Source organism: Sinocyclocheilus rhinocerous, unplaced genomic scaffold (genome assembly GCF_001515625.1).
Source record: "Sinocyclocheilus rhinocerous isolate Xijiao unplaced genomic scaffold, SAMN03320098_v1.1 scaffold3526, whole genome shotgun sequence".
Lineage (NCBI taxonomy): Eukaryota > Metazoa > Chordata > Actinopteri > Cypriniformes > Cyprinidae > Sinocyclocheilus > Sinocyclocheilus rhinocerous.
Window position 1 is genome coordinate 221,441 of NW_015653006.1, and position 26,928 is coordinate 248,368.

Genomic DNA, 26,928 nt, shown 5'->3' on the forward strand with positions numbered 1-26,928 from the left:
CTGAGCCGCTGAAGACGCAGAGGATTAACGTTACTTTCGCTTTGAAGTGAATGCGCCGATCCTGATCTGCCTAAATGCATCTATGTTCGCGCGAATCATTCATGATCCAGCCTCATCTACAGAAGAAGTGAGTGTTTTGTAATGAATCTTTGCAAATCGCCTTTCCTAATGTAGCGTCTCTCCGATGACCCCTTTAAGTAAGTTACTTTTAGGACAACTTTTCCTTACACATATCTTCTCCAGAATGCTTCTAACCTGTTTAGAAATTATTTAGTTAATTTAGCTCTATATAGAACATATTGAGCCAAATTGTACTTTAATGCCAATGGTCAGAAGGAGGAGGAGAGGTGTGTGTGTTTTGTTCCTGCCGTTCCTTTTAGTGCATCACCCAGATCAACGACTTCAGGTCCTCGATCAAGCCGATCAGGGGGGATGTAATGGACAGCACATTCCAGGGCCCAGTTTATGGTGGGGCCCCTCCCTGACCACTATAGTGGAGAAGGGTTTGCTACATTTTGATTGGATCTTGGTGGACTAGCATAAGCAAACTGTTCAAAGCCATCAGATAAAGTACCCAAAAGTACCCATCACTACACTATTTCGCCTCCCTAGGTTGGCGAAAGCAAAAATCATTTACATTAATGGCAGTAAGCTGTAGCTGTATAAAAGGGTTAAGTTTAGGATGTTTTGGTTTCATTCCGACTCTGTTGAACCCAAGGTACTACATGTACTTTGTCACTGCTATGCTGAAGATGTTGAAGATCTTCATCAAGATCTTCAACGTCCTCATCTTTTCTTCTTACAAAAGTGTGAATTCTAAAAATCTCAACACTTCAGATAATAAGGTACCCTATGTAGAATTGTTTATGGAGCAGATACAATTCTTATAATTTATTATTTTGACTCTTCCAACTGATTTAGAGGCTAAAATGTAAGGTTTCTAATTTTTTTGTCAAAACTTTATTTTAACATGTAGTACATAACATGTTGTGTTGTAAGTCACCCAACCAATATTTTTTTGTCAGCCATCATTTTTAATGTTATCGTTTTAATGTTTATGCAAACGAAAAGTGCATAGTACTGCTAATTGTATTTGTTGTTTGTTGGTTTTAAACATAAAACTTGGTGAAATGATTTAATTGTCTGTATGAGTACTTTTTAAACATTACCAGCACATTCAACAATATCGTGATAATTTTTATAACTATGATTAATTTGGTCACTATAATAGTGATGTGAAATTTTCATACCATTTCATCTTTAGGTTAAACCCCTTTCACCCATCTACAATCCCCACTTGGGATTTGGCCTTAAAGCTTTGATTTGTTTGCCATTTGAGCCGCTACAGTCAGCTTCACTGTCGGCTTCAAAGTGCTCTCTTACAAGGCAACGCTTTTATTAGCACTAGTATCAGTAAATGGCTCTTTCAATCAACGAGTCCTGCATGGATCTTGGCCTTCTTCTTAGGCCCGTTGCTCCTTCCTGGAGCATAGGCCATCGACGACTGCCCTCCAGCGTTGTCTGTTCTGTTCTACCATCACCAGCTGCCCCCATCCAATTCCTGTCAGCTTCTGCAGACTTCTGCATCCAGGTCTCGGTGCCAGGTGTTCCGTGGCTGTCCACTTTTTCTTTTCCCTTACGGGTTCCATATCAGAGACTGTCTTGTGATGTTGACTACTGGTTTTCTCAAGGTATGGCCAAGCCATCCCCACTTACTTCTCAGGATCTCTTGTTCCATAGGATGCTGGTTTGTCCTCTGCCACAAATTGGTGTTACTGATGACCTCTGGCCAGTGAATTGAAAGGACCCAGCAGAGACACTGGTTGACAAAGGCATGGATCTTTTTCATGGTGGCTTTTGTAGTCCTCCATGTTTCTGCTCCGTACAGCAGCACTGTCTTGGTGTTCGAGTTAAACAAACATATCTTGGTGTGACGGCTGATCTCCTTGGAGCTCCAGACATTTTTCAGCTGGATGAATGCTGCTCGGGCCTTGCTGATTCTGGTCTTCACATCCGCATATGTCCAACCGTGTTTATCCACCACGCTGCCGAGGTATGTGAAGGACTCCATCTCCTCTAGAGCTTTGCCATCCAGCCTCACTGGTTCTTCGCTGGTGGTGTTGACCTTCAAGATCTTGGTCTTGCCTCTATGGATGTAGAGCCCCACCTAAGATGAAATTTTGAGGAGGTGTGAAGACTTGTCCTGCATCTGTTGGTGGCTGTGGGACAGGAGTGCCATGTCATCTGACTCCACAGTGTCCACTGTATCCCACCTTCCCACTGGTTGTAGTCTTCATGATCCAGTCAATGACCAGGAGGAACAAAAACAGAGAGAGCAAACAGCCTTGGCTCACTCCTGTCTTGACAAGCTCTCTTTTGAAGTGTTGTCAAAAGTACCGATGTCGGTAGGGGTTGGGGTGTCACTTTAGGGGTAGGGGTGTCTCGATTTTCTTTTGGTTGGAGACGTAGGGGTAGGGGGAAGGGTCATATAGCCCTTCAAATGAAGATTTTTCAGGACCCAAATTCAAACAAAGGGGTATAAAAAATTATCTCAGCATACACCAGCTACAGCGTCAACATGGCTGCCCAAGCAAACAAGAAGACCCATAAATGTACGTATTTTTGGCATTAATAGGGATTTTAATAAAAAATAATCATTTGTTTTATGTTACATTCCATCTTTTGTTCATATTTACGGTCATATTATTCAAAGAAATGTTTGCAAAAAATCACTAAAGTTTGCTAATGTTAAACCATTAACTGACTGCATGGTAGTTCCACAATAATTAAAAACAAGTCCCCCCAATAATTAAAAATCACCAAAAAAAAATAATTCTCAAATATGGCCATTTTGAGAGAGAGAGATGAAAGCTGTCCCTGCTGAAAAAAAAAAAACAGCTAAAACCAGCCTAAGCTGCTTGGCTGGTTTTAACTGGTCGTCCAGACTAGTGTTGTCAAAAGACCCGGTATTTCGGTACCAAGTCGGTACTAAAAAAATGAAAATGTTACGGTACCCCAGACAGGTCATAGCTGGTCAGCAGGCTGGTTTTAGGGGTTTGGCCACTTCAGGCTGGGAGACCAGCTGGCCAACAAGCTAAAACCAGCTTGGCCAGGCTGAGAGACCAGCTAAAACTAGCTACTTTCGGCTTAAACCAGCTAAGACCAGCCAACCAGCTTAGGCTGGTTTTAGCTGTTTTTTTCAGTGTGTGAATTACATGCGTCTGTGCGTCTCTCTCTACAATGAGAGAGTTTACTTACTTCAAAAACAGCGATTTTATCCTCTCGTTGCTGGGAAATATAACATAGTGATTCAATATTTAAGCTATTTTATTAATTAAAGTCACAGGGCAGTGGTGGATGTTTGTGTGTGTGTTGCGTGATCTCTGATATGTGTGTGTGTGTGTGTCAATGAAAGCAGCGATTAATATACAATGGTAATTAAATGCCTCTAATGTACCAGTATTCAGACAGATCACGGTTTGTGTGTGTATTGTAGGAGCTAGTGACGGCGTATGATGATGTGTAATGGTGTAATAGTGGTGATCTATTTCTTAGGGGAATATTTTCACCCCTACCATTTGACACTCTGTTTCAAGGGTCAACTGGAAGAGGTAAGCATAGGGGTAGGTGAAGAGGTAAAAAAATAGAATTGGGATTGGGCCTAAGTGCTGTCCCCTGGTGTTCAACAAGGTCTGGTGGACTTACGGCTATGTGCCTAATGCCTACGAGTTACCATCCAAAGATATGTATGCTTATGCAGTTTGGCTATCGGTTATGCTTTTGCTGAGCACCCTTCACAGTAACATGCCGTGATTTGACACATTCCCCATAGTGTCAGATTCTGACGTGACACCGAGTGACCAATATTGAAAGGAAACTTCTCCGGTTACTGACGTAACCTTGGTTCCCTGAAATGAGACGTCATGATCATGCTGTGTTACTTATGCCCAGGGTTTTTCGTGACTGGCTTATTCAGTCAAACTATTCTGAGGAAATTACGTTCAGCGCCGCCCCAAATTTGCATGCGACTTGAATTGCAAGGCAATATCGTGGTTCAATCAGGTTTTAGTTTTTCTAGGAGAAAAGTGTTTCCCCATAGCATCAGATTCTGTCTGCTATATGCATAAATATGCTATATGCTACTAACGCTCCACTATCCTCAACACCAACACATGTGATACAGTAGCATTTCTTTAAAAAAATTATACCACTTGGTGTAATGTTTTAAAATATAATGCAAAGGACTTGTAGAATTTTTTTTTAAATTGTGGTCAAATACTTCAAATACTACATGTCACTAAATAACTCAACCAGCTACTGTGGAAACAATCAGGAGGATATACAGTATGAAGGATTGTTGATGTCTTTGGTCAGCCTTCACCCTTAATTACAGGAAAAAAAGCTCAGATTTCACTTCCTCTGTACAAAAATTTAAATTTCACAACTGCAGACTGCTTTAGGATTTGTTTCATTACTAAAAGATGCTAAATATTAGCATACAATTTCTGACAGTTTACATGCAGTGAAATTAAACTATTAAAATGACATTATCAGTGAATGCGCAGAGAAAATTACAAAGTAACATTATCATAAATTGGACCATGTACTGCAGTTTAATTGTTCATAATCAACTCAGTAAATTACTGCTCTTGACACTAGAAATGAGCATCAATAATAATGATACTTCTTTATAAAAAAAAAACAGGTGTGCGATTCTCAAGACCCTTTTACATGATTCAGCATTGTCCAATGCATTGTTCTCTATGCAGTGAAGTGTCAGTATTGCATGCCAATCAAGCACTGTAGAAAACAATTTCAACTTTGACCTTTGTCACTGAACTTTCAAAGCATAAACAATTATTAATGACAATCTGTAAGACATACACAATGGCACTTTTTCACAATTACAGGTTTACAACCTAAAAGGCTATTCACACCAAACGTGGATATTCAATACATTCAAGAATAATTGATTATTGGTGGATTCCTTTTGAGTTATACACAATGACACTGACAAATCAAAGCTTTTCAGAAAGTGTACTGAAAAATTTTCATCATCCCACTGAACCTGGCATTGAAGACAAGGATGTTATGGACCCTATTCACAAACTATTTTTTTATATTTATATTAATGTACATTTTATACGACTATATTTTGTTTTAGTTTACCCTGACATTTTTGACAGTTAAAACTATATTTTACACAACAGCAAACCTGCAAACTAATGTGTAAGCAATAAAGCATACCATTAAAAAAAACATCACACTTACTATGTCAGAAGTAACCACTGTTTCTCTTGGATGATTAGAGGGCAAAAGAGGAACGGTAACTCACTGATTAATCTTCAGAGCAGTCTTTCTGTTGAACCTACAGAAGAAAACAGTTATGACCAGATCAGAACAGTGTCCTCTTTCACACTTTATTAAAATAAAATGCTGGAGTACAAAATGAAAGTAGGTCATTTCTGATCACAACATGATTTATGTAGTTGACTTATATAGTTAGAACCTGAACCTAATAATTCGATAGCTATATGGAGGCAGACTACCTAGCAAATCTGTAAGGGTATAATAAAAAGAAACTTCACATAAAATATAATTAAAACATTAAAAAATTACAAAGACTTCAGTCTAAGTTCAAACCAGTAGCATGTGGTCGTCTTGAGCCAGTAAAATCCCCTTTTTTGTTTTCCACATGATGCATTTCTCACTGTTAAGTAACGGGTGTTGCACAAATGTTAGCTTCCTTTTGTACAGTTGCAAGATAAGGATGTGATTACTGCATGCCCCACGATTAAAGGCCAGCAGTTTACTGAACACACTTTGTCAGGGGTAGCAAACAGTCTATACTGTACATGTCACATTTACTGTACATTTTGAAAAAAGTCCTCCTGGTTAACAAACTGAACAGCTTGTTTACCCAAAAAAGTGGGAACATGAAGGTGAGTAAGTGATGATAATTTTGTAGAAAGTATCTTTACACAACAATGGCAAAAAAAAGTACAAGGGTGAGTATTGTCCATATGACTGGTGCACAATACTCACACAAAGCTATTATACAACTTCAGTAGACCATAACGCACAAGTCACATGAACTATTTTATGACACTCTTAAGGTTTTTCGAGCTTGGAATTTAAAATAACTATACACTTTATTGTTGAAAAGAGCCACTCGGTCATTATGTCTAAAGTCACTATTTCATTTCTTATGATAAATGACAGATGAAAGGCCCTATGCGAATGTGAAATTTCAAGATGCAGTTTGAGCTTTATATGCATTAAAATATGCTCTGCATTGTAATATCCTGCTTCTTCTGTATTAAAGACAGTGAGAAAAAAACTGTTATTTAACACTTTAGCTTTGGCAACATCTTATATGTTCCTTAAAGGGGTCATATAATGCTGCTAAAAAGAAAATTATTTTGTGTATTTGGTGTGATGAAATGTGTTTATGCAGTTTAAAGTTAAAAAAACACATTATTTTCCACATACTGTACATTATTGTTTCTCCTCTATGCCCCGCCTTTTTGAAACGCTTTTTACAAAGCTCATCGGTCTGAAAAAGCGAGGTGTGCTCTGATTGGCCAGCTATCCAGTGCGTTGTGATTGGCCGAATACCTCAAGCGTGAGACGGAAATGTTACGTCCCTCACATACTGCTGATGCCGTGTCCCAGCCGGAACGACGAGACAAAAACATTAAAACCCATTACAAACGAGGCATTTGTTGCATCCAGTGGGGACATAATTACTGATTATAATGACTTATACTGTCTTTTTACGCGTTGCACTGCATCGCGCCGCGTAAACATAAAACTCCGTCTGCGCATTTGTGATCAGAGAAATGACAAACAACAAGTGCTACTCTAACACTGCCCAAAACTTGCGTTTGAATCATCAGTGGCAAATCCTTTAAATGAAAACGTACTTACAGACTGTGAGTCAGAACTGCCTTTAGTCTAACGTTTCCCACATTGTGATGTAGACATGTGGGGGCGTGTTAGAATGAGCCGTTTTAGGTAGGTGTGGCTGACTCTGAACTTTTATAAAGAATATCTCTTTGGATTTGAGACTTTAGTCTTTGCAACTTTACAGATCTTCTTTATGCACCAAGAGCTTGTAACACTCCAAAGAGAAAGGAAAAATTGAAATCGCATCATATGACCCCTTTAAAGTATGACAGTGCTCATTTTTATAAACAAGTTGCTATTAATTATTCATTAATTTTATGATTATCAATCAAAGGGTAAATGCAGTTACTTTCATGTTTTTTTTTCTGGAAATGTAAAGAGAAACACAGTAGCGTCACAAATTGAAATTTCATTGCTACTGCCACTAGAGAGTGAATTGCTACAGTCGTATCTGGAAATACCAGACCTGAAAGGCAGTTTAAAATTATAGTTCACCCAAAAATTGTTTGGTGAATTGTTCAACATTTAGTCACAATGTTGATTACCCTCATGTTGTTCCAAACCTGTATGTATTTTCTTCTTCTGCTGAACACAAAAAAAGGTATTCTGAAGAATGTTTCAACTGTTATTGTTTGTACAATGAACTTCAAAGGGGTCAAACACAACACTGGAAACTGACTTTCATTGTATAGGAAAAAAAAAAAAGACAAGTCTCACAATGACATTAGGGTGAATAAATAATAAATTAATTTGGGCAATGTTTCAAATAAAAACATGTTTCAAACAAAAATTTGAGTACAAGACAATTTAGATGAAAAAAAATGATTTACTATATCTCTGTTCAATGGAAGAGCAAGTCTGAACTTGCAAAGTGGAAAGCCCTGTGCACATTCCTCAGCTCTCCCTGGGCTAAATTATTTGAGTAACGGTATACAGTAACTGTAGAGAATATAAAGAAAATATTAGACTACCAAAAGCAAGCCTGTGATTGTCTGTCTTTGAAGATCTGGGATGATCAGTCATCTGGAGGTGATGATTTTGAGCATGATGAACACAATGAAAAACCTCTGATCAGACATTTAAATTAGTTATTAGGATGGACTAAATTCTTGTTTTCCAGCAGACATGCCATGACACGGTGCGCTACAGTGTCTACATATTTGATATAGATCTACAGGTAAAAACATGTTAAAAGCATTTAAAATGTTGTCAAACAAGCCACGAAAGGACAGAAAGAGGACAAGAGACTGGAACTATAAAGAAACCATGCAAGAATTACAATTTCTATTTTGTTATAGGCCTATGTATTTTGAGGTTGGGTCCAGGTGGTTTCATCTTTAAACATCTAGTCATGCAGTTCCTACTTCTCTCTTCAGCAGATGTTTGTGGTCCAACAGAATTTCCAGACTCTTCATGTGTTTTAAAATAGTATCACAACTATAGCGTTAAGGTGTTATTCAGTGCTCTAAGGCTTTAATACACAACACTTGGGCACAGGAAATTACTATCTTTCTTGTATTTTTGCCACGGACTTCTTAGTTCACGGTGTGGCCTTTCATGTAAGTTACATTGTGTTTACTTTCAACGCATAAGTAACTGACTCTTCTATTGTCACGTTGCATTATCTGAAACCGCTTTGAATCCATTTCATAACCGCTTCCTCAACATTAAGCAATTCACAAAGACAAAAGAAAAACGTCGCTCGAATTACAAGGCGCCGTGAGGTTTTTTGTAAACAGACATGTAGCATATAAGGTATATCGTCTCGTGACAAAAAGTATCAGATAACAACAGTAGTTAGTGACTGAACCCGTTTAATTCCCTCTGGGCATTACCTTTACTATAGATTTTGATTCAAAACAATGTCTGATTCACAACAGTTAGGAGGATCCAATATTTTCTTACCTAACAGATAACAGATGAGTGCACGTCCTCCAGAAGCGCTCCATCGACCTCAAAACACAGTGACTCTTTCTCTTCTGTGCCGTGTGTTCCAGCACTTCACGCGTTTCGCTTTTCTTTCATTCACATTCAGCAGGAGAATCCGGATCTTTCGGAACTAACTTGAAAAATGTTTAACCCTGTAAAAAAGTATTTTAATTGTAATGTTACGTGTAGTAAGTTGCTAGTATGCTTAAGTTGTGTTTACGAAAGAGAACTAACGTTAGTGATACTAGGAAGCCCGGGCTCAATTTCTCCTCCCTTCCTGCTGCGCTTCCTACATGACGTCGAGTTGGAAACTGGGAGAGTTCCCCATTCATTCTACAGCCACTGGATCACAAGCCCAGCTCACACACTTCTATAACTTATTTGCTTGATTTTGCTTTAAGGTATGGCCAAAAAATTTACACGATAAAATGTTTCATATCAGTCGATATCGATAATTATCACGACAAATTTCATATCTTTATTTCTAAGTTTAAAGGCAGATTTTTGCACCTAAGTGAAAGTTGCAGAAATCAGACCGTTAGCTGTGGTTTTAAACTGCTCTTTATTGTCAGAACATGACAAACACTTCACATTTTTTTAAATCTTTACACTTTTCCAGTCATTTTTCCTTAAGTTTCTGCATGTTCTAATGAGGTTTGTATTGCCTGACTTTGCCGCGTATCTGCAGCAAAGTTTGCACTGTAGGCTGCCATATTTATAATATTACTTTTTTTGTCTCTTAGAAATGCACATTTGACAGTAGATTGAGTTAGGATGCATATGTACATTTATGTTCAAAGGTATTTTATTTAAAACAGTAGCCAAATACAAGTTATAGCTTAATCATAAAAAATACTGTAATTATATTCCAGTACTCCTTTAATACATTTAATACATGTCTACATTAATAATATAAGAAAATTCAATGAATATCCCACATTTTTGCCACAATACCATGGTGCAGTTAGTGACACTTCACATTTTTTTAAATCTTTACACTTTTCCAGTCATTTTTCCTTAAGTTTCTGCATGTTCTAATGAGGTTTGTATTGCCTGACTTTGACGCGTATCTGCAGCAAAGTTTGCACTGTAGGCTGCCATATTTATAATATTACTTTTTTTGTCTCTTTGAAATGCACATTTGACAGTAGATTGAGTTAGGATGCATATGTACATTTATGTTCAAAGGTATTTTATTTAAAACAGTAGCCAAATACAAGTTATAGCTTAATCATAAAAAATACTGTAATTATATTCCAGTACTCCTTTAATACATTTAATACATGTCTACATTAATAATATAAGAAAATTCAATGAATATCCCACATTTTTGCCACAATACCATGGTGCAGTTAGTGTTACTACAGTAAATCCATGGTAAATAATGGCGATTTGTAGATTGAAAAGCCTTCTGACTGTCTCATTGCACTCAGTGTTTCTCCTGTTTGTCAGCGGAGTTTTACTGGCTTTAAACTAGTTTAAATCAAATTTGTGTTCTTCGCTGAATTCATATCCATCATATCCATCTCCAGTTTCAGTCAGGTCCAACCTCTACTGCTTATATTCTGAGTTCTCAACAGATCCTAAATTTCTAAATGCTAAATTCACTAGTTTCAAGAGGCTACAGCATGTCACTGGATAGCTGTGACATAGCATGTCACTGCTTCAGAAACCCCAGTGAAAAATTATTGCAAAAATACACTCTGCTGTCTTCAAAAAAAAAAAAAAAAAAGATAAACCCAAAACGGTCTTATTGTTATTTTAATTACAAATCCAAATTGCAAAACCAACATTCATAAACAGAACATCAGCTATATAAACAGTACTGTAAATGTTAATTTATTCCTTTAATGGATAGCAGAAGAGTTGAAATAACAACGTGGAAAAACATGATCAGGACACAAATCAGTATATCACTATGTAAATGGTGTATTTAATTGTATACCGTACATTGATTTTGATTGTCGCTACAAAAAAAAAAAAAAAGCAAGAAAGAAAGAAGACATTCCTGTCAGAGTGTCTTAAGGCATGATTTTAAGAGATATTAAGATGTCTGAAATTATTCATTATTCAGTAAATAATCATATCAAACTCAAACGTTATTCAGAGTAGGCATACTGCAATATTCACTTTCAGTATTTCATTTTAAGTTTGTGACTCAGAGAATTGGAAATGTATCCAAATATGGTCTCATAATTTCAGCTATTTGAATCTGAAGCATCATGGGTATGTTTATTGTAACATTACATCCTCTAAGTAAAACCAAGTAAGCAAATATTACAAACTACCAGGAATCTATACAATTACAAAAAGCAATTTAAGTGGTTTAACTTGAAATTATCATTCAGTGCACAGAAAAAGCAATCATGACTTACTGCTTCAAATAATTAGAAGTAGGCATAGAATCATATCCATTAAAAATTAAATATAATCACTTCACTGACAAGTTCCTTTTCTACAGTAGATGATTAGAAAACCCAGTGGTGGTGGTGGAGAGGAGAGCTATAGGTATTAGTTTTCTTGGACAGATTCTTCCCTTTCTCCCATAAAGGCACTTCTTACAGCTTGGACCGTAGTGGCTTTAGGTACTTGTGGTGGGACTCGTGCACCTAAAAAATAAATGAATGAACGAGTGACTGAAAGGTTCCTCTGAAATTATTTAACATGCATCACCATAAATGAATACAATACACACATCGAATGCATTGAATACACACCTCAGTATGGTTCAGAGGTGACCTCTTGGCCCACTCAAACATGTGCTCATAGACATTGCCATCATATCTCCCCAGAGTAGAGTTAAGCATCTCATCACGGTAGTCAAAGGCATCAACCAGAGCCACTGCATTGGGCCTTAGCTCTGAGAGAAGACCCTTCAGCCTCTGTGAGATCTGAGCCAGCTGAGGAACAGTTAGCAGACCAGCCTGACAAAGAAAAAAAAAATTATCAGGAACAGCTGTTCCTAGAACACATATGCTAAATTTGAAGTCTGTTTATCTTGAAAAATATATGTCTCCGAGTCAAACTTTTTTGTCCATTTTACCAGAACAGAAAGACTGCACATGGGTTTATCTGCCTCAAATGATTTTTTTGTCAACTTTCAGGAGTACGCTAGCATATACAGTAAACTGCTCAAAGTCATAGCAGATACAGACTAGATATCACAATTTTGATAAAATGTGTCTAAAGTTTGTACTGAGTGGCAGGAGTCAAGAGAGTGCATACAGCAATCGAGTCGTCATGCAAACATGCACACTCTCAAAGTTCATTGTAACTGCCCTAGTCATGCTGACATTTTACAACATAAATTGAACTGAAGTCAAGTCTATTCTATTTGTGACTAACACCTGTAAAAATATCGATAGATGGCAATGTACAAAACTGCAAAATCTTACCACATTTGACAAATCTTAATTGAAGTGTGATTTCATCAGTCACATTTTAATGAACATGCTTTTATACCTCAGTAAAGAGTGGAGCATTTGAGTCCCGTGCAGACTACAAAATTGACGGGAGCAGCAATGGAGGACAGCGACTGGATCTAAACCTTCAGATGACACAGATCATTATCTGCGTCTCTGTAAGTTTACGAAACCATGAATACCTGCAATTCGCGTATGTGCAGCGCAGAGCACATCTCTCTGTATAAGTGACAGAAAACTAGTTGTCCAATATGGTTGTGTTCACAAAGCAGGGCTTCACTGAAAATACAGTTGTGCATTCTGAAAATGTATGGGTGTGAGTTATAAAGTGCAGTTGTCACTCCTGTATATAACGGACATGTGTACAAAAGCAACCATATTAGTACTGACAGCTGTATTCTTCCACTGTCTGACCATGGTCAAAGAGTGTCAGTGTGGGACCACGGATGACATGTTACATGGGAAAAGAAATTTAGAATCTGCTACAGATGTGTGCAAGCCAAATTTTAAAAACTTGCCAAAATATTCCTTTTTCTGTACTACTAGCTAATATAACCAGACAGTAAAATGTAATTTTGTAGTATAATGTAATCTAATGTTTTTTTAAATAAACGTAATATCACTCACTTTATTAATGTTTTTACAGTACAGTTGTGCAGTTTTGGAGGATTTATGATATTTTTGTACTTATTTGCCTAAATTTGTAATCATTGTGATATATATATTTATATAAAATGACCACTAATTTACTTTAGAGAAGATCTACATTTCTCAGTTTCATTCATGGTGATAACATAAAAAGTGTGCTTTTGTTAGTGGAAATTGCTGTCATCTACTGGAAAACAAATACTTTTAAAATTAAAATAACATGAAATTTAAACTACAGCCACTAGATGGCTGCAGGGGATTATTCAATGGCTCATGTACCATTCACAAGTTTTTCACTTAGATTTATGTTTAGACATTATAAAATAATTTTTATAACAAAAAAGTACTTTTTTTTTCAAAATTTAGAAAGAATTTGATGGAATGTTTGGGTTTAAATCAAGACATTAAACTTGAGTTTAGCTTACGTATCAGAAGAAACTTCAAGTTTTTTGCCTCACATGTTAGCTCTTGAATCTCTTAAGCCCCCCCCCCAAAAAAAAAAACCTGTATTCAGTTGTGTTGTAGGCACTAAAACAGTCCAGTACTTATGTTAAAATAATGAAGATTTCTGTGCCACCCCAAACTAGTTGCTGGCGCCTGCCTGGCCAACCCTCTGAAAATATCCTGGCTCCACCACAGTGGGTTGGGCAAATTTTAAAAACTAAATGTGTTTTACACTGTATAGTATAACCTGTAAAAAGTCTCCAGAGCTCAGTGCGACTCCATGAAGGGCATAAAGCAGAGCCAAAGTGCTGAGCACAGAGTGGACAGCCGTATCCCCAATCTCACTCAGTTTTGCAGCAAACAGCTTCACCACCACATAATGACAATGGGCCTGTAGAGGGACAATAAAGAGGAATATTAGTCAAAACAGATCTCCAAAACAATTTCTACACTGCTGAATCTGTACAAATCATCAGTAATTGAATGATTTAATAGGTTTTGTATACTGAAACAATTAAACTATGTTTACACTGTCGGCCCAAATCCGATTATTTGTATCCGATTGAAATCTGATCTAAATGACTGACTGTCCGCACTGTATATTGTAACTGTTCAGATCCGATTAATGTGTCCCATGGCGTGCTTTCGTTTTATGGAATATTGCATTGGTTTCTATAGCAACAATGTTGTGTTGGTATGCCTATGCCAAAAAACAACAACAGCAAGGGTTTGCAAGATTTTAGCTGCATCCCAAATGACGCACTATACACTATGCACTTATACACTATGTACTTATGCACTATGTACTCAACCATGTAGTGTATGAAATATATACATTTATTTTGTCATTCATAATCGGAGTATGATAGCCCCTCCCCCTTCGGAACGTAATTAAAGCTGTGACAGTTGAGTGCATGAAGTGTTCAACATTCCACACTTTGTTTTTTTCAGTTATTTAAGTGCATAATTACTGTATCGGTTACCTTGTCAGTGTCGTGCGCTTTGCTTGGCCATTTGTTGGGATAAACAGGAAAGTGTGTTCAAGCGCCAGCAAAACAGTGTAAAGAAATAGTCTTTGTGAGAAGCAGTCAATCAGCAGAAGTTAAAAGCAGCTTGTAAGTGTATTTATTTCTTGTCTCAGTGTTTAGCGCAGTTGTCGTTGCTAGGAAACACTTGTTTTGTTTACTGTGTCTTTTTTATTTGATTTCTTTTATTTTCTTAAATGTGTGTATATATATAGTATTTATAGAGTTTTAGCTTTTAGTTTTAATTACTTTTTCTTATTTGTAAGTCGCTTTGGATAAAAGCGTCTGCTAAATGACTAAAAGTAAAGTAAAAGTAAAAGTAAAAGCATAATCCGGGTATTTAAAGTGGACTTTTTCTTTTTGGAATTTTCAGCGTGAAGACACTACTCGCACTATTTATACTACAAAACGTCATAGAATAGTGCATAAGTACATGATTTGGGACGACCTTTTGTCTAACAACATGACAACATGTTGCTGTTGCACTGGATTATTATGTCTTATGTGTCAGCAGAAATGTAGGAAGCTGGAATTTGCAGCTTTATTCCCTGTTGCCGTCTCTGCCGGTTTCAAAACTCAAAGAGGTGTGTAGACCAGCAGTCTATTGTCATTTTCCGCTCGACTCGCACTTTGCAACAACACAAACTTGTTTATATAAAGACATTCAGTATGTTTTCTACAAACACTACCTGACAGGTTTACATTTTACGTGGCTTGAGAAAGTGCATAGCCAAAAATCCAATCAGAGTGGTCAGACTGACATGGATTTCCAGAAATACGATTTGTAAACATTTGTAAAAAAAAAAAAAAAAAAAAAAAATAAATGTAAAATAAAACTAAATATTTTAAATGCCCCCCAAATATTCCTAAATATGATCGGATTCCACTATGAACAAAAATCAGATTTTGAGTGACAGTCTGAACTGGGCTCTGATTAACAGTTACAGTAAAAAATAAAAAATAAAAATTGCATTAGCACAGGGATGTCCAATCTTGTGACAGTTGAACTAAAAAAATGGTGTCTGAAAGTTGAGGGTGATCTGTTTGTGTAAATATATGATTTTAAACAGCCTTTTCAACTTCCGATTTAATTTCTAGTGAGAAATTAGTATTGTAGTAATTAAACATTCGCTTAGTTATCACCAATGCTTTTTTCTATTTTGTTATAGATCATCAGACTGTTATGCTGCCTCAGAAGTCTCTCCGAAATCAGTTTCTGGAGGTACCCGCAAACTTGAACGCTGCCTGTGCAGCCTGATAGGGCAGGTAGGCAACAAGTCAGCTACCTAAGTTTTTGGACGCAACTCATGTCCTGAAAACCCTTATTATCTTAGTTTAATTGTGTTTAATTGGGATTGGAGCTAAACTCTTCAGGACAGTGGCCCTCCAGGACCAGGATTGGACACCCCTGTATAAGCATTATAGGTTAATTTTAAGAAGCCTCACATCAGATGCTCGGACTAGATCAATGGAATTGTTGTTCCAGGCATCCTCATTGCTCTTGCTGTGCTGTAGCTCCGCCTGCAGGTTCTTAGCTGCCATTTCAACTAACCTGTGAGCATTTTTCAAAAACATTCTCAAGTCTCTGCAAACATTTGATGTGCTATGTGAGCTCAAGGTTTTAACAACGTTATAAATTTTACAACCTATGTTGACCAAAAAAAAAAAAATGTTTTTCTGGATCCAACTTACTTCGCAGCTCTGAATTTGTATGCCTCCACAAGGCTGGCCAGGTCATTAATATTGACGACAGTGGGCCGAGAGGACACAGAATGGGGCTGTATCCTGCTCTGAGGTTCGTTCAGGTAAGAAACAATGCCAGTCAACTGCTGACCTGCCCGTGCTTGTTTGTAGCTCTTCACCAAATACCTAATCAACAGAAAGCGTTAGGTAATAAAAGTAGTACAAATCAATCAGTTCATTGAGATACACCTTTTTAAACCCTAGTGAGGCAATTATTTCTTAGATTTCTGTAAAAAAAATTTGCATGCTAAAACAATGGATTTATTTGGAAAAATTCAGATGGTAATTGCTCTACTGGTCAAACGTTTTATAAGTTATTAATAAATTACTTGTTTCCTAAAAAAACGTTCTTTGGTAACCTTGTTTCTTTAACCTGTGGCAGTTTACGGCTTACATTTTAGGTACCCTTTTTGGCTTATTTACTGAACTTGGAAAAGAAAATGAAAACTGCTTAATTTGGAAACTAAAAAAAAAAAAAAAGGCATTCTAGAACTTTTGACCAGTAGTGCAATTCACTGAGAACTAAGGAGTTCTGTTGTTGGATGAACAAAAGAAAAAAAAATCTTTGCTTGACACTTCTGTTGATGCAATTATAATGTCCTATTTTGGCAATTTACAGAGTTTTATTTTCCTTTATTTCCTTTCTTTATTTTCCTTTCTCTTATTCTCCCAGTCACTAATTATTTAGAAGCTGTGCATGTTAGGGTTCTGGGGCTAGATCAACCCTTGTTACTCTATTTACAGTATGTCTGTTTTTCTGCCTGTCTGTATCATTTTTAATTTTAATATATATCAGCCAGCTCTCTCTCTATAGACTCTTCAGTCAAGTACAATCTTTAATACAAGCCTCTGTTATACTCAAAATGCAAAAATACGGGCCAGGCCAGACTACTCTGGAGTAAATTTTTCACACTACCCTAAAAACAGCAAATAATTTTATCCAAAATCACACCATATCCCCTTAAGAAATAATTACCTTTTGAATTGGGCTATACATCTTAAACATAACATCTATTCAGATGGAACTAGTTTTCCTTAAGGTGGTTAGGTAAGTTTGCGTCTTGCAGAAATACAATGTGATTTTAATCCCATCCAAATCAAACACATCAATGTTTTTCTCCTAAAACCTCAGAAATGACAGAGAAAATTACCTCGTCTTCCTTATTTACCTAACACTTCTCATTTATTTTGATGTTATATACAATAACATCCACACAACAGACACTACAACCTTAGTAAAAAATACAGAGTTGCCAATCATGCCTGTTTGTTTCTAAATGCCATGCCCAGCTTCAAACATTAATTTTAATTGTGAAACCCCAAATCGCTGCATGAAGTCACAATTTTGAAAATGAATTCCATCCAAATAGTGCTGATGTCTGAAACAGTTCAGGTAAACAGGTGTTTTTTTACCTAGCTGTCTGCAGCATCATAACCGTATTCTCTCCCTCATAAGTGCAGGTCGGTGTAAAGGTGACATAGATGTCAGGTAAACTGCTGCAGCGGGAATAACCATGACCACCACATGACATGCGACAAACCTCAATTCCTGCATTTGCCACCCAGGTGGTAAAAGCTTTCAGACCTGCAGATAGAGCATGCAGCTACAGAAAGAATAAAGAGGAGAAATACAAAAAAAAATCTATATAAATCAATAAATCAAGACAATGACATTGAGCTACAAAGCATATGCAAGCACATAAAACTCATGAACGTGTATAAAATATTATTTTTTAAGAACATATTTCTGCATACCTCTGGCAGCTCACTGAAGTCACCCTGATTAATGTCTCCTGAGATGCGATGGTATGTTTTACTCATGTATTGCCCCACAAAGTGGAAGGCATAGGCAGTGGCCAGCAGAGGGAAGAGTTTATACTGCTGAGCCTGATAGTCTAGGATCTGTGGCTCTGGTTCCCTAAAATAAAAAAGAAAGTTATTTAAATCACCTAAAATACACACACACACACACAAATATATATGAGCAAAAGTTTCAAAGAAAAACCCAACATTGTATGTGGATGTGTTTGTGAGAGAGAGACGGAGACCCACCCTGGGCGTAGTTCAGACTGGTGTCGGACTGCACTATAACGAATGGCGATAGTGCAGGACTTGGAGAGAGCTCGTGCGGACTCCCCCACTATCATGGAGCGAATAAACACCATGGTGCCATATGTGAGCTTATCACTAGGAGGCTTCACATACGTACCATCCGGCTCAACCTACACAAGCACACACACCACAAAGCTTTACTGACAGAATGCACTTGAGCTGGCATAAACACCGTGTACACGAAGCGCTGACCCAGCTTATGTCAGCATGATTTGTGAATATTCCAGTGAAAAAAGACAATTTAGCATGAATAATATCACAAATTTGCATTTAATAGATTTAATAGAAAAATCTTTATAAAAATCTTATGTTATTTATTTTTTTGTCACAACATTTTGTTGCTAAAATTCAGTTTATTTCCAGGTTTAAATTAGATGTTGTCTCTTGTATTTTGGAACCCAGTTAATATAGTTTAGGTTAGAAAGATTTATTAATTCCTGTGAAGGGAAAACTCATCTGCCACCATTTCAACTGTACATTACAAACAATACAAAACAGTTCAACAGCACATTCTTAAAAAAAATAATAATAATAAAAATCAAACAATATGATAATTATAAGGCTTCATCAAAAAACCTAACTGAAGTAGCAAACACAAATGAGCAAACATAATTGAAAACTATTTATAATTATTTAGAAATCTTCCTCGAGTTTGTTAATAAACTCTAAACACAAGCACAAACATAAATTATTGTAAACTTTTTTTGTCTTTCAATGTGGGCAGGATCTGCTCACCTTGGCGTACTTCATCAGCATATTCTCACGTGGAATCCTGACATTTTCTAGTTTCAAGTAGCCATTATCCACCTCATCAAAACCAAATTTGGGGCCAATATCACCGACCACTACACCTGTTCAAACACAACAGATCTGAAAACGGAGGCTTAAATATTGAGAACTACATTCTGTACACATACATACAACAAACAAATCAGATTACTAAACAAATGATGAAACATCTAATCGTCTAAATGTAGAGCTGTCAAATTGAAAACAAAAATTCAGTTTACATTGTATAAACATTGTCAAGGCAATAAGACTTGAATAATAATAATAATAATAATAATAACAATAATAATAATAATAATAATAAAAGTAAAAGTTCTTTTCAAAAGTTCTTTTGGCGGTTTATACTGTTTTAGACTGTCAATTACTGTTTGACATGCGGTACTCTCACGTTTATATATAGATATTTGACTAGAAAAAGCTAAGGGTGTGTTCTTTCCAGTTCACCAAGTTTAGAAAATTTAGTGGAGTGATAAGTCCTTAGAGGATTTGTTTTATTTGTGAAATTAGCGCCTTTCACCACCATCTCTTCCTCTTGCAAATCCAACAAATCACCATGTACAGGTGCATCTCAATAAATTTGAATGTCGTGGAAAAGTTCATTTATTTCAGTAATTCAACTCAAATTGTGAAACTTGTGTATTAAATAAATTCAATGCACACAGACTGAAGTAGTTTAAGTCTTTGGTTCTTTTAATTGTGATGATTTCGGCTCACATTTAACAAAAACCCACCAATTCACTATCTCAACAAATTAGAATACTTCATTGAACTTTTCTTTTTCAACTGGTGCCATAAAAGTGTAATTTGGCTTTAAAATTTAAGATTGCAACTACTAAAACATCAAAACTTACAAACATACAACTCTTAATCTGCAATACAGCATAGTTTGAAACAATATCTTTATGAAGGGGTGGATTTCTAATCCCCTTCTCATCTAGAATATGATGAATACATAATCATAATTCTCTTAAAACAAGTGAATCTGTTCTGGTAATTATGTTACTAGCAATGTCTTGTATTTGGTATCTGGGAGGTGACTGGGGGTCTGACCCATGTCAGGAATACAGTAACAGTGTTTACTCATTTAGTGCGGCTTTCTAGAGAATAAATATGCATTTGTTTTCTAACAATTCATTTGAATCATTATATAATCAAATGTTGTATACGATTATATGTTGTTTTGTTCTGTGGTTCTCATAAGAGCTGTATATGAGACATGTAAAAACCAACTGTGCCTAGGGCCAAGAAGGTCACTAACGCACAACATATATTCACTAACTCCTATGTATGTTTAATGTGTATGATTCTTTTTGGAGTTTAAAGCACTATTAGGTGCCATAGGTTAAACTACAAATCATGTGTAGAAGTTTGTATCAGTGCTCTGTATGAATGTATTGTTCTGTTCCAGTAATGTGCTGCAGCTCAACCTTGAAGAGAAAAGATATTGCCTATGTTTTATCTGATGGCGTATTTGATCAAACAATCGTTCCATAATCTGATGATTGTGTAATCACTGCAGTCCATCTAAATAGTCTTAAAATCATACATATCAAAAAACAAGCAAATCCTCACACACATGGTCCAATCTTTCTCCACATATATCATCATACAACTATACCCACTCAAGATTCTGTACCTGGCAGTGGCATGTGTGTCTTCATACAGCGAATGGGAGTGATGAAGGCATGTAGGCCATGACACTTGCCCTGCGTGTACAGCTGAGCCAGGACTATAGCATGATTTGAGGTTTTACCCACTACAAAGACAAATACAGAGAACAAATTAATAATTATAAAAAATAAACATTATGTAATCAGTTGCACACAGTGCCATCTTATATTTAACATAAAATGATGTGATTTGAACATAGCTTACTCACATCCACCTGGCCACCATTTAATAGAGGAGATTGTTGGACTGTTCAAAACAAACTCTTGGGTGGAAGGGTCGTAAGTAGCAGTGGTTTCAAGACCACGGATGTGTGTACCTAAATAGATGTAATACATGCAAAACAACACAGACAACTGTTACTACAGATCTAATACAAGTAAATCAAAGTGAAATTCATTCATATTTAAAACAGTTCCATTATTTAAACAAATTTCTGGGACTGAGCAAATGAACATGAGGAAATACAAGCTCTTATCTTGTTAGTGGCTCAGTGTAACAGTATTCATAATTTTTCAGTTAAAAGAGCATGGTTAAGGTAACCCTTGCAGGTGTCTGACAGCAAAAAAAACAAAAAAAACTATCAACAAACCTTTTTTTGGTAACATGATTTATGTTTTAGTTTTATACAATTTGTTTACTGTAAGTAAATTACTCAGTTATAAGTGAACTCTATCTTGCATTGCCGCTCAGTGTAAATTCTTAATCTGCAAAACATAGTTTGAAACAACATATTTATGAAGGGGTGGATTTCCAATCCCCTTCTCATCTAGTATATGATGAATACATAATCATAATTCTCTTAAAACTAGTGTATCTGTTCTGGCAATTATGTTACAAGCAATGTCTTGTATTTGGTATCTGGGAGGTGACTGAGGGTCTGACCCATGTCAGGAATGCAGTAACAGTGTTTACTCATTTAGTGCGGCTTTCTAGAGAATAAATATGTATTTGTTTTGTAACAATTACTTTGAATAATTATAGAATTGAATGTTGCATTTTATAGAAAAAGTGCTATCAGGTTGAACTTTGTACTTATTTATTTTATTTTGTGGTTCTCATAAGAGCTGTATATGAGACATGTAAAAACCAACTGTGCCTAGGGCCAAGAAGGTCACTAACGCACAACATATATTCACTAACTCCTATGTGGTTTAATGTTTATGATTATTTTTGGAGTTTAAAGCACTATTAGTTGCCGTAGGTTAAACTACAAATCATGTGTAGAAGTTTGTATCAGTGCTCTGTGTGAATGTATTGTTCTGTTCCAGTAATGTGCTGCAGCTCAACCTTGAAGAGAAACGATATTGTCAATGTTTTATCTAATGGCTCCAAATGTTACTTGCCACTGCATAAAACAATACAGACAGAGATGATAGTGAGGAGTTAAAAAAAATATCTGGTAAGGTTTTAGAAGTGTAGATTGTACACACACATGATGTCATGTGTCAATTCACTTTGTTAAAGACCAGTTCTCTCCTTTTCCAACTTGGGCCATGTTCCATGATAGTACCCTATACACAATCCCTCACTCTCTCTTTATATACACAGTACCAGTGAAATTTTTTTGAAAACTTAAATTTCTCCAGATTTTATTACAAATGAACAATTTACAAATTAATAGCATAAACAATTAGAGAACCAATTGGCTATCTTTAGCACATGTAACAGCCAAACACACCTGCAGCATTTATTCTAAAATGGATATCAACACAGCTGCAAAAGTTCACACAAATGTGCTGCACTTGTAGGTTGCTTGGCTTTCACCTTTCTGCCCAGTTCATCGATGGAGTTTACATTAGGAGACTGTGCTGGCCACTGATTTGAAAATACTGTGGTAGGTTTTTTTGGTTCAGGGTGCCACTGACTGTGTAAATCACTGACTCTGGATCCAACAAAAGTCATTGTGAAATTCAATAATCCAGTAGTGCATTAGAACACATGATCCAATGCAAACCAGTGCCTCAGTATAGCAATAAGTAAGTGCCAGATTTGTTACCGTGCCCCATCTCAGTCTGCGCGTAGGTGCCAATAATCTCCAAGTTCCATGCTGGCATGAAGAAAGCTTCCAGTTGTGCAGGTGAGGATTGATTCAACAGCGTCGGCAGGAACATGCCCAAGTGCAGGTCAAGGGGCTCTGGACGCCCCCGGTGCACACAGCTTTGGTAGGGCAGGGTCAAAGTGAGTGAAGCATTAAAAAAAATAAAGGTGCAAAGAAGAGATAGAAAGGCGAGCAGAAATAGTAGAAAAGAGGAAGGATTATTAAGATATCAGAGAAACAAACATGGGATTAAATATGAAATTTCATGAAAAGGAGAAATCATTTCAGATGACATATACAGAGTAGATTAAAAATGTGGGTTTGTATGGATATAGATTAACAGGAATGGGATTAAAGATAATGGAAGAAAATGACAAAAACAAAAGGAGAGAAATCATTTAAGCAGGTCATACAGATTAAATAATGGATTTAATAATGACTTACAATTCTATTAATTAAAATAAATAAATAAACAATAAACTGGTGTAAAAGGTAACTGCATAAACTTTGTTCCTTAAAAGGATAGCTCTCTGACTTGGAAAGACATTAAACCTTCTAAAACCAAAGATCACACTGGTTTGATTAAAGATGCGTTTACACTTTGCTAGCATTGAGCCAGAGAGGAACTCGAGTTTTCAACCACATAATGTTTATTTTATGTTTCAGACATTTAAGTGGATAGTTGACCCAAAAATGAAAATTCTGTAATCATTTACTCACCCTTAAGTTGTTCCTAACCTGCAAGAGTTTCCTATTTCTGTTGACCACAAAAGAATATATTTTGAAGAATGTTGGCAACTTAACAGTTGATGGTAGCCACTGCATTCCTTAGCATGGAAGAAAAAAAAATACTATGGAAGTCAATGGCTTCCAGCAACTATTTGGTTACCAATATTCTTCAATATCTTCTTTTGTGATCAACAGAAGATAGAAACTCATACTTCATTTTTGGTCGAAGATATTTAAATCTAAATACACTTCAGTACTAGGGAAAACATTTATAAACACACTGATGTCTATGGAAGTGACAATAATAAACCTAACAACAAACAAAATGAATATAATTTAAAAAAAAATGTTAAGTCTCCTCCTTGTTCATCCAGCGACTCACTTTCATGTCTTTCGGGAGAAATTAATGAATTTACATCCTGTAAATCAGACTCTGACTGCATAGCAGCACACATAGGCTCTGATAACTTATCAATCAGCTAAAATCATTATTAAAAACAAACAATTATGATTTTTAAATCAAAAATCAAAGCTAATGTCAATAAAAAAAAAAAACACATATTACATATTTTAAATCAATGTACCTAATTGCTTAACTTTAAAAAAAGAATGTGAATTGACTACAAAGCATCACCAAGCATCAATGCAGCACCAGAAGTTGCATTAAGTAGGCTAGTTTTCAATTTACTCTTATTTACGTCCTGCATATTGGTCATGTACAAACTGTAAAGTTTAAGGAGTGACAACCACATTTAAAAACTGGAATGACAATACTGCAGGGGGTGAGCTCTCTGCTTTTTATAAAGCAGCTCCAAACAACAATTCCTCGGACACAGAAGATCCTCATCACCACTTTAGAGGATGGCACCACAAGCTGCTATTGTAAACTCACCAGTCACCTTCAACAGAATACAAACGTGTATCTACACTGGATACAACTAGTGTTGTTGTCTGGTTGCAGGTTTTGTGTGAAAAAAAAAAATGTGTAGTAGACGATTCATTTCCCCAAAAAAAACATTTAATTAGATTTTCAAATCTACAAAATGAAATAATTAATAGTTTATATACTTATAGTTTATATACTTTATATACTTGAAATTGAAATGAAAGTCAAACATATTTTAAAAACCTTCTTGATATAAATTTGTATAAATGTATTATAGCAATTAATAATCTGACAGTAATTTGGGCAAAGAGCACTAATGACTTACAAAACAATAACTTGATTCCACCTGTGGATAGTTCACCCAAAAATGAAAATTCTGTCATCATTTACTCACCCTCTAGTTGCTCCGAACTTGCTGTATGAGTTTCCTTCTTCTCTTGAACATAAAAGAAGATATGGGTAAAATGGGTAACCAAACTGTTGATGGCTGACACCCACAGAATGGAATAAAAAAATACCATGCATTTGGTTACACACATTCTTCAAAATATATTTCGGGTGAAGAAAGAAATTCATTCAGGTTTGGAACAACTTGAGGGTAAGTAAATGATGACAAAATGTAGGCAACAGACAAACCAGAATAGCACCTATCTCCTTATTGGTGAAAACTGCTGTCCCACAACCAAAAAACATATTTAAAAAGCATTTAAGTATTCAAATCTTAGATGTTTACTAAGATCCTATTATCTACTGATACTAAGATTCTATTATCTACTGAAACCCACAATAATATTTAAAATATCAGTAGGCTTAATCATTATAAAAGCATCATTTATTGGGTACTTTCAATTGGGAGGTGGCTGTTCAGAGGTGGACAAAGTACACAACTCCATTACTTGAGTGAAAGTACAGATACTGCTGGTCATATATTACTCCATTACAAGTGAAAGTTGTAAAGACAGATTTTTACTTAAGTAAAAGTAAAGAAGTACTTGTATTTAAAATACGTAAGTACCAAGAGTAAATTTCCTTTATGTCAACGCACATGTTTTATTATTGTTGTATGTAATACTTGCAATTCCTTATGCCTCTGAAACAACTTACAATACATTACGCCTACGGAATACACTGACTAGCTTGCAATATCCTTGGAATAAAGAGCTTTTAGAATGTTACAAACCAATAGAAATGAAACAAGTGAGTAGACCAAAAAAATAAATAAATAAATTATTTAACACCCCTACCCATCCAGCATGGTACCCAAGCAGCATGGTAGTGATCTCAGCAATACAACACAACTGTTGTATAACTCACAACCCAGCAACACAACTGTAGCTATATAACTTTACAACAGCAACACTGCTTTAACAAAACAACAAAACAGCAAGATCTATTTGACATCAATTCCAAAATTTTTAAATTGCTCTTGCGGTACTTTGATGTCATACACAGAATGGTCTGTGCAGTGCTGCTTAAAGTCAAATGCCTATTGTGTTTTGTTAGGAGATGCAGTTCTTCTGTGGCTTTATAGGTAATATTTTTGTTTACACAATTTTACAATATCAGACAATATTTTGTCTAATATATACACCACAATATTAACTAAATTAAATTGTTGTAAATAAATATGACATTTGCAAATGGTCAGTGTTCAAAAAATGCAGGGAAATCACTTCACGTAACCCTGCAAGAGTGATTACTGATAGGCTGTCCAAAAAAAAAAAAAAGTCAAATTTTAGAGAAAAAAAAAATCACCCACTGAATTTTAAAGATGCTACATAGTAACGACTTTCTACTTCAAGGACCTTGACAGAAATGTAGTGGAGTGAAAAGTATGATATTGGTCTTTAAAATGTAGTAAAGATAAAGTCATAAGTTTCCAGAAAATTAATACTCAAGTAAAGTACAGATACTCAAAATGTGTACTTAGGTACAGTACTCAAGTAAATGTACTTCGTTACTGTCCACCTCTGCCAGTTATTTCTATTTTTTCCTTTAGTGTGTCAGTAGGAAATATCAGTTTACATTTCCAAACATTCCTTTTGCCATTAATTGTAACAATCTAGTGAGATCTTTGTATACACAAGGAGTCTGACAACTGCCAGTGCTCCACACAGAGATCAGGGCCCGTATTTATCAAGCCTCTGAGAATTACTCTCAAGAACGCTGCTAAGAATTGACTTAAGTGTAAAAACCTTCTTGGCTCAAAGCTGCGCTTAAAAGTTAGTTATCAAGCATCTCAGTCGTAATTTAAGCGAAGTGTAGGACTAAATCTTAAGTATCAGTCTTAGAGTTGATTCACGACACTTTGCTGTGCCACGAATGGGAATTTTGGATGACGAAATATGCATGGACCAATCACTGAATAGATTTCCTTATTTAAGAATATTCTCAGATAAATTCACATTGAATGGTTAAATTCCTAATAGGAGATTACATTCAACACACATTTGACAATAAAGAATTTTCAAGAGAATACATTATGGTAAGGAAACGAATCGTCATCACAACCTTCAATTTAGGGTTGTGCCAGTAGACGATAGTATCATGTATCGACGATAGTCAGAGATATCGCCTGTGGCT

At 36.0% G+C, this 26,928-nt stretch overlaps 2 protein-coding genes across 4 annotated transcripts in view; both read right to left on the reverse strand.

The window, feature by feature from the left end:
- The window catches only part of LOC107715486 (inactive rhomboid protein 2), a 73,588-nt gene extending 64,426 nt beyond the window's left edge, over positions 1 to 9,162 (reverse strand). Inside the window, exons 1-3 of one of the 2 annotated variants that reach the window (XM_016521639.1) lie at positions 9,073 to 9,162; positions 8,815 to 8,990; positions 5,272 to 5,368 (exon numbers count right to left, since the gene is read on the reverse strand). The gene's annotated coding sequence lies outside the window, so the exon portion shown is untranslated. Of the gene's footprint in view, positions 1 to 5,271; positions 5,369 to 8,814 lie in introns of both variants that reach the window. The other variant, XM_016521638.1, reaches the window with a different exon arrangement.
- A 1,581-nt stretch (positions 9,163 to 10,743) lies between these two features.
- acox1 (acyl-CoA oxidase 1, palmitoyl) overlaps positions 10,744 to 26,928 on the reverse strand; it is a 24,115-nt gene continuing 7,930 nt past the window's right edge. The window contains exons 3-14 of one of the 2 annotated variants that reach the window (XM_016521644.1): positions 22,689 to 22,849; positions 20,901 to 21,008; positions 20,658 to 20,777; positions 18,968 to 19,083; positions 18,173 to 18,342; positions 17,876 to 18,038; positions 17,534 to 17,724; positions 16,070 to 16,246; positions 15,824 to 15,929; positions 13,600 to 13,743; positions 11,556 to 11,762; positions 10,744 to 11,447 (exon numbers count right to left, since the gene is read on the reverse strand). In XM_016521644.1, coding sequence (XP_016377130.1) covers positions 11,397 to 11,447; positions 11,556 to 11,762; positions 13,600 to 13,743; positions 15,824 to 15,929; positions 16,070 to 16,246; positions 17,534 to 17,724; positions 17,876 to 18,038; positions 18,173 to 18,342; positions 18,968 to 19,083; positions 20,658 to 20,777; positions 20,901 to 21,008; positions 22,689 to 22,849 — 1,714 coding nt within the window. In that variant the 3' untranslated portion in view covers positions 10,744 to 11,396. The remainder of the gene's footprint in view (positions 11,448 to 11,555; positions 11,763 to 13,599; positions 13,744 to 15,823; positions 15,930 to 16,069; positions 16,247 to 17,533; positions 17,725 to 17,875; positions 18,039 to 18,172; positions 18,343 to 18,967; positions 19,084 to 20,657; positions 20,778 to 20,900; positions 21,009 to 22,688; positions 22,850 to 26,928) is intronic. The other variant, XM_016521643.1, reaches the window with a different exon arrangement.